This window comes from Lycium ferocissimum, chromosome 3, assembly GCF_029784015.1.
Source record: "Lycium ferocissimum isolate CSIRO_LF1 chromosome 3, AGI_CSIRO_Lferr_CH_V1, whole genome shotgun sequence".
In the NCBI taxonomy this organism is placed as follows: domain Eukaryota; kingdom Viridiplantae; phylum Streptophyta; class Magnoliopsida; order Solanales; family Solanaceae; genus Lycium; species Lycium ferocissimum.
In genome coordinates, this window is record NC_081344.1 from 58,941,776 (window position 1) to 58,950,168 (window position 8,393).

At 35.8% G+C, this 8,393-nt stretch overlaps 1 protein-coding gene across 1 annotated transcript; it reads right to left on the reverse strand.

Annotated features, from left to right (window-relative positions):
• Positions 1–5,516: 5,516 nt before the first annotated feature.
• Positions 5,517–6,904, reverse strand: LOC132051147 (zinc finger BED domain-containing protein DAYSLEEPER-like). Its single transcript, XM_059442419.1, has 2 exons — positions 6,163–6,904; positions 5,517–6,074 (listed from the first exon to the last, which is right to left on the reverse strand). The coding sequence occupies exons 1-2, from the start codon at positions 6,881–6,883 to the stop codon at positions 6,001–6,003; spliced, it is 795 nt and encodes a 264-aa protein (XP_059298402.1). The 5' UTR covers positions 6,884–6,904; the 3' UTR covers positions 5,517–6,000.
• Between the last annotated feature and the right edge of the window lie 1,489 nt (positions 6,905–8,393).

An 8,393-nucleotide genomic window follows, 5' to 3' on the forward strand; every position in this document is an offset into this window, starting at 1 on the left:
CATATTGACCTGTGACTAGAAGGTGTTATATACACAAGTATTATATATATAGGGGGTATGGGAAAATGGATAGGAGACCGACGAGTGGTCCAGCTTAGTAGGACTTCTATCCAGCCGTGGTCAGTGCGCTCCATTAATCCGGAGTTGCAGTATATTTTGGTATGCTAGTCTTTTGAGATGTACATGCATATGGGTATGACGGGGCCCTGTCCCGTCCTTTCTACAACTTTTATTCCAGTAGAGGTCTGTAGATAGTTGTATGTATTAGTCAGACGGTGTAACCTTGTCGGCTTCTATTCTTTTGTGTACAGTATATGTAGCAGCCTAGCTGGCTTGCACTGTTCTTTCAGCATGTTTATGTATATGCAGGTTGTGCAGAATTCATGATGTCACCCATTTATGAGGCAATATGAGGTCAGTTTAAGTCACTTGTGGGCCCTTGATGTTCAGTAAAGTTCAGATATGAGTACAGGGGTGTTTGGTCGCTAGAGGTCAGACACTCGTCATGACTTATCGGTTTGGGTCGTGACACATACCTCTTTTGTTGGTATTTGTGATTCGGTATATTGTTGGCATACCCAATTGTTGGTATTTGTACTTGGATATGTTGTTGGCGTACCCACTGTTGGTACTTGTGACATTGATATATTGTTGGCATACCACTGTTGGTATTGTGATATGATACATTGTTGGCGTACCCCATTGTTGGTACTTGTAATATTGAACTTGATTGTTGATGATTGATATACACATTGAACGCATTCTTACGCATTGAACTCATTCTTACACATTCATGATGCATGGCCGATACGTGGTGATGATCCGGTATCGTTGATTGAGTAAACTGATATTTTGATAAACTGTTTTACTTGAGTGATTGTGAAAAGGCCGATGTCCGAGGATCAATTTCGAAATCGTTGATTGTATGAAACTAATATTTGATAAACTCTTTTACTTGAGTGATTGTGAGAAGGCCGATGTTCGAGGTTCAATTCCGAAATCGTTGATTGTGTGAAACTGATACTTGACAGACTCTTTTACTTGAGTGATTGTGAGATGGCCAATGTCCGATGATCTATTCCGGCATCATTGTTGCATGGCCGATTCTGATGATATTCCGGAATCGTTGTTAGTGCATGGACTCCGCGGGTCCCCCAGAGTGGTGTCGGTGAGACTCCCCTTGTGAGCAATTAGCGGGGTCCCGTACATACATTTGGGCAAAGATCGGGACGGGTGGCACTTAGATTTCACGAGTCACCTTTGGGTTGTCTTTGCCGAGACGTCGATATTTCCATCCGGAGTACATGTGTACACCACATTTGCATGGCATCGCATTTCACTCATACACTACCGCATTGCATTGCATTCATACACTGCTGCATTGCATTGCATTATGGCTTGATTCTGAGATTCTTTGGAGTTGTACTTGTGACGTTGGATTCAGATTGATACATTGAGACTTGGAATGAAATTGGGATTAAATGCTATTTAAATAATGATGTATACTTGTCTTGATCAGATTTGATTTTCTTTGGTTGGTTGTCTTGTGGATCGTTCGTAGGATATGTTGACCTCTAGGGGGATGTATAATAAAGGATACTTAATGATGACTTCTAGATCCAAAGCGTAGGTATAATGACAAATGATTTGGTAAGGAAGGTTGTGGAATTGTCTTGTGATTGTTAGAAAGGAGATAAGGATTTAAGGATCTTGATGTTATAATGAGCAGTTCATGGATTACAATTTGATTTAGTTATTATCATGTTTATTCGTGAATTCTTTTACTGATATGTGTTACTACCCATTGTCGGCCTATGATGCCTACTCAGTACGCGTGGATTGTACTGATACTGCTCTTGCTACACCCTTTTTGGGTGTAGAGTGTTTCAGGTGATTGATTGCAGCATGTTCGGTGGTGCGCGGTGCCTAATTTGAAGGCCTCCTCCGATTTCATTCCGTGACGGAGGTTGAGTCTTATAGTGTTACTATAATTCGTGTCTTAGTCGCTCTTATACTAGTCTAGACTAGGTCATGGGAACTTGAAAAGAGTCTTACTTATTTAACGGTTGTAAATATTTTCAATATTGAAGTTTATTATATATTGATTTCTGCTGTTAATCGAAATTAGTTATTGGAGTATTCAAATTATCTTACTGATTTCTATGTTATTGATTGAGGGTTCGCCTACCGAGGAGGGAAAGGTAGGTGCCCGCACGATCCTAAATTAGGTCGTGACATTCAGATTTTATCAAGCAATCAAGCATATAGGCAACTTGAGGTTGTAGTCTAAAATAACAGGTTTTAAGCAAAGATTATCAAATAGTATTCCAGCCACTAAACAGGAAAAGAACAAACATTTTAAACCAAGGCAAATGCATAAGAGACTATGTTCAGAACTTAATGCAGGAAAATAGATTTTTTGAAGTCAGTTTATCGCTTAAAGTTCATGATCAGTCTAGGCTAATAGTAAAAGCAACACTTGGTCAAAATAAAGCTTTGCAGAGTTTTTAGGAAGTTGATACACAGTTTCCACAAACACAGTTCACAAATAAGATAAGATTTCCAATTCAAACTTAGCCTATTTTTATAGGATTTCAAGGGTGATGACAAGTAAAATATACTAGGGTCTACAAACTCAGTCCAAAACTAGGCAAGTTTAGTCACAGATGTCAAGTTTTGCAAGGTTTCTAAAGACTTAAGTCACAGAAAAAGGTTTTCAATTCAAATTTGGTTGATTTTCAAAATTCAGGGATGAACAGAAGAATACAGGTCTTTAAGGTTTCAAAATTTGCAATTCCTAGTCTATTTTCAGAGTTCAGCTATACCTAGTCTCCTAATGTTGGCTTAAGTGAATCAATCTTGCAAATTTAGGCAGTTTTAAGTAGGGGATAAGCGGGGATTCATAAGCAAAGACCATACTTAGAAGTTATGTTAAATAACACAATGATGCACAACAAATAAGAAGAACAGAACTGCATTATATTCTTATAAGTTTTCCTAATCAAACAAATAGGCCAATTCCAACCAGGACTGAAGCAATGTGTAGTGTCATTGAGAATCAATACAAGGTAAGACACTAAGTAAAGATTAAGGAATAGCCAAGCTAATCAACAAACAGGAAAAAACATCTTCATATTTTCAAACTTGCAGTTCCTTTTTCAAATTTCTTTCTAGCGCAAGTAATAAACTTTCAGTCTTCACACTTATCATTTTCAGTCTTTCAGCCTTTAAAACAGGTTCTCAGTTTTAAATGTGGCAAAACAGTCAAAGAAAAGTAAGGGAAAACAACTTCACAAATATTCCAAGTAAGGCATATGCACATACATTCTCCACTTAGTCTCAAGTCAATTTGAAGTTTTCCAAAGATCCAAGATGTAGTGCATCCCGCAAAATAACAGGAATCCACATATCTTTATACCAAAGGATCCAACTAATGCAATTTGAATCTTTACAGGATCCTATAATCACTATATATGTAATGCCAACTCTACTCCAATACCAGTTTTAGGCTAAATGTCAATACTATGAAAGAATTATGTCTAAGTGCAGGGTCTTAAAATGATACTTTAGCTTAGTTACATTCTCAGAATTTAAAAAAATAGGCCTAAACACAAATGTGGAATCAAGAAGGGTTCTACTGGGAGAGTAATCAAGACAGACTTAACAACAAAGCTTAAGCCATTTTAAACTAGTTTTAACCTTAAGCAGTTTCAAATACTAAGTAAATAGGTCTGTAAGTTTAACAAGCATTCCAGGTTTAAGTCAAGGTCTGTTGTAATCAACTTTAGCCATTTCTAGTCCCCCAAAATCACCTCAGCATATAGAAAGTACAACAAACTAACAATAGAATCTCCAGGACAACATAAGCTTGTTCTATTTCCAGAACTTGCACAAAAGAGCCAGATATACAAGTAGGAACCCATGAAGATCATAATGGGTGCATGAAAGCTATCCTAAGTTGGAAATGAAATGCCAGGTGTAGCATGGTTCAACAGTTGGCAAGGAGGAAGAATGCATATGACAATCTCAGATTTCACAAGCAAATGACAAGGGGGGAGGTGTATCACAAAAGCAAGTATCACACTCAATCTTTTAAAACAGCCTTAGTCCTAGTTTAGACCCCTTACACTTAGTCTATTAGGTGATCATATTAGGCAAAGAGAACCAAGTAGTCTATAAGCAATCCAAGTGCAAAATACAAGTCGCAAATGACAAACCAGCATTAACATTGCAGACAAGTAACCGATATAGGATAGGACAAATGGTCTGTAGGTCACAAGCAAATCAGAAGTGAAAAGAAACTTCAGGTAGGAGGAGTGACAGGTTTCAAGAATTCCAAAACTGAGACAAAAAGGGTTCATGGCGCTGTCCTAGGTGCAGGAGATGGTTTACTAGACAAGACTTGATTCAAACAAACAAACAAGGCCAAGTAGCTGAACATTACAAGCAAGTCAAGTACAAACAGGATCACCTAAGCATGGTTTCAGTTTTAAGATTCATTTTAGTCTACTAGGTGATTATGTTAAGCAAGAGGGATTAACCAAACTATAAACAATATCAGTATGAAGAGGTTACAAGACATAAATGGCAAGTTGTATAAACACTGCAAACAAATATCAAGCAGGACACATGATAGGAATGAGACAGAATCCCCAACAATACTGATCCTTTCCTAGACCCATTATTGCACCTTAAAGTCAAAACACAAGCCTTTCTCCTATAGTCTTGAAAATCACATGACCAGAATAAGAAGTCAAGGTTCATTTTAGAAATTCTTAGCATTAATAGTAGGGGTGTCAAAAGGGCGGGTTGGGCTGAACTCAGCCTAATCAAAATGGGCTGAGGTAAAAAATAGGTTGGGCTAACATTGGCCCAAAAGTTACTTGGGCTGAAATGGGCTAAAAATGGGCTGGGTTACGACCCGCCCAATTTTGACCCAATTTTTTTTTAAACTGATTCCTTTCTACTAAAATTAATCTGTTTCAAATTCTTTTTTTTTTCAAAATTAATCAACTCCATCAATAAACTCATACAACCCAACCTTTATTTGCATTTTCAATGTTATCACTGCAGAGTTGAGTACATTTTCAATTCAGATACTAATTAATATGCTATAATACTAGATTAGGAAGTGACGAACAACGTTGTATTTAAATGAAGCGAATAACATTGTCAAACAACTAAAAAGAACGAATTTGCATACCAAAACACTGCAAGCATATAGAGATTAGTTACTTAGATACAAGTATTTCCATCACCAAAAAGGAAAATTCTCTGCAGTGATAACCTTAATAAAGGATACAAACCTTTGCAGTGATAACATTTACTAAATGACTCACTTTTAACCTTAATAAAGGTCATCTATCACATAATCAACAACCTCATTAAAACCAACAACAACAACCAACCAAACAACAACATCCAAACAAATGTTTGTAATAAAAACTATAATAGTCATATTAGTCAAGAATCTCAACAACCCATCAAGTAATACTTCTCCACATACTTGAAACTAAAAAAAAAAAAAAAAAAAAAAAAACAGATTGAAGTTGAAAATATGCACCTACAACACCAACTCTTAGCTAAACCTAGATACTTAGGAAACCAAAAGGGAAGTGCAGAATTCATCTTAAAATAAATCATACCGATAAAAAAATTAATACTTATCCATACTTGAAATTTAAAAAATTACACATTGAAGTTCAAATGCACATACAACACTAATTCTTAGCTAAATGTAATGACCTATAGTGCAGAAATCATATGAAAATAAATTTCATTCAGCTCACTCCAACCAAATTTCTCTAATGCCTCAATAAAATCAAAATTCTGATGAAAATTTACTAAACTTTTCCTTCAATTTACAGCAACTTACTGTAGGATTTTATAAAATACTCTCAGATCAAATAGAAACTACTACATCATAGTAACATTCAAACTTGACACGCAGTGGAAGCATCATTCTTCTTCCGCTGTCAAGAAAACTGAGAAAAACATCAGCTAGCTGGAAGGTATAGCAGCAAATTTCCCCATGTCTATTGCAATGTCATCTCCCTCTTCAGAGTCATCAGAAGCTAAACAAAGAAGATTACATAAATTATGAAGCTACAACAAAGATTGTATAAAACAAATGTCAAGATAACAATTTTGATCATATTTTACCTTGATGACCAAAAAGCCAATCTCGCGAACACAACTTAGCTTCTGCATTATCGGGTAAAATAGAGGTTTGAAATTTTCCAATAACACGACCTCCAACACTGAAAGAGGACTCGGATGAAACACTGGTGATAGGAATACTTAACAAATCACGTGCCATCAATGAGAGTTCCGGATATTTAATCCTATTATCCTTCCAAAATTTAAGCACATCTAAATTTTCATTTCCTTTGCAAACCAACACAGGCTCTTCCAAGTACAAACTTAGTTGTGACTTTTTTGAACCAGGTTGAGATGGACTTACAAAATTATCGTACTCCTCCATTTCATCTGCCATTTCAACATCACATCCACTACTACTACTTCTTACCGTATCAACATCAGAAATTGAAGGTTTCAAGTACTCCTTAAATAATTTTTGCATATTATCTTCAACAGCCTTTACCTTTTCATTGGAAGTAGATAGATCAAGTTTAGAGAAGCAAAAATCCACGAGACTTAACCTATACCGAGGATCAAGGACTACTGCCATTGTAGCAATCGGATTGTACTCTTCCTGCCAATATTTTTTGAACTTTTTATCCATTTCTATAGCCATTTCCTTGATATTAAGATCCTCACTATCTATCGCTTCTCTTATCATCATATGAATTTTACAAACTTTATGAAAATACACATTGGCAGTAGGATATTGACTCCCTGAAAAAAAAAGTAGTGACATCATAGAAAGGCCTCAAAAACTTAGCAATCCTTTCAACTTTAACCCAATCCTCTTCAGAAGGACAACATTTAAACTGACTATCAAGTACCTTAATATCAGAAAATGCTCAACAGTAAGATATAGCACTATCAAGTATCAAATATATAGAATTCCACCTAGTCGGTACATCTTGACGCAATTTCCCCTTCAACTTTATGCCAAGGTTCTTGATACACTCTACAAACTTTATAATTCTTGAATCGAAACCTTTAACATACTTTACACTTTCTCTAACGTTAAATATGGCGAGCTCAATTATTTTCAAACCTGCGTTGACTACCAAATTTAAACATCGAATATGCACAAATTTTCCATTGCAAAGTAAAGAATCAGGCAACTTAAAATGTTCAATCAATCTATCTACAACACCTTCATTATATCGTGCATTATCTAACGTTATAGAAAATATCTTCTTCTCAATTCCCATTCTATAAGCATATTGATCAATTTTGGACCTATAACGGCACCAGTATGGGGAGGAGGAACATGACGAAATATCAAAACTTTCTTTTGCAAAACCCAATCTATATCAACATAATGAGCAGTAACACACATATAACCATTTTGGATGAGTGAACTCCATAAATCGCCTGTCAGCGCGATCCTACTTGGAATAAGTGCAAGTTCATTCTTGAGTATTTCTTTTTGATTTTGACACAACTTACTAACGTCAGCTCTTGCAGTATTTCTTGAAAAGGTCTTAACAGTAGGATTCAAAAATTCGTGCAACTCCCTAATCCCTTCATGCTCCACAAAACAAAACGGGTAGTTGCATCTAGCTATAGCCTTTCTTACCTTATCACGATATGGTTCATGATTTATTGGCACAACTTGAGAGGCTGCTTCTTTTAGGTGTTTAGCTCGATAGCTATTTAAATTTGTAGTTCCCAAAGTTGAGTCAGCCATAAAAACATCTCCACAAGTTTTGCATTTTGCCCTCAATCTATTATCTGTATTACTTTCCTTTGGCAACTTCTCATAACCCTCCCACGGTGTAGATTTATTTTTTCGTCGTTTTGATGAACTTGAAAAGCTCTCTTGAGTCACCTCATTACACGCTTCAGTATGATCCATAATACAACCTACAAAAATGAAAGAAACTCTTAGCATATATAAAATAAAAAATTGTAGACTTTACGGAAAAGAACAAAAAAGAAAGTTAAAACACATAATGGTGTTTTAGAATGATTTATTGCTCCGTGTATATTGTATGCTAACAACCGAGTAAGTATCTTGCTATAACAACCAAAAAAAGACAACATATTCCAAGTATCTTTGCTATAATAACATATTCCGAGAGATACATAAATCAAGAACTAATTCAATTCACTTCCCCAAGAACCAACTTTGACAATGATTTTCCAGCACCCACAAGAAAATAGCAGCAACACACAAATGATTCAAAAAAAAAATCACAAAAATAACACTGGAAAAAAGAAAAAGAAAAATAGAACCCAAGAGAAAATCAGAAGTA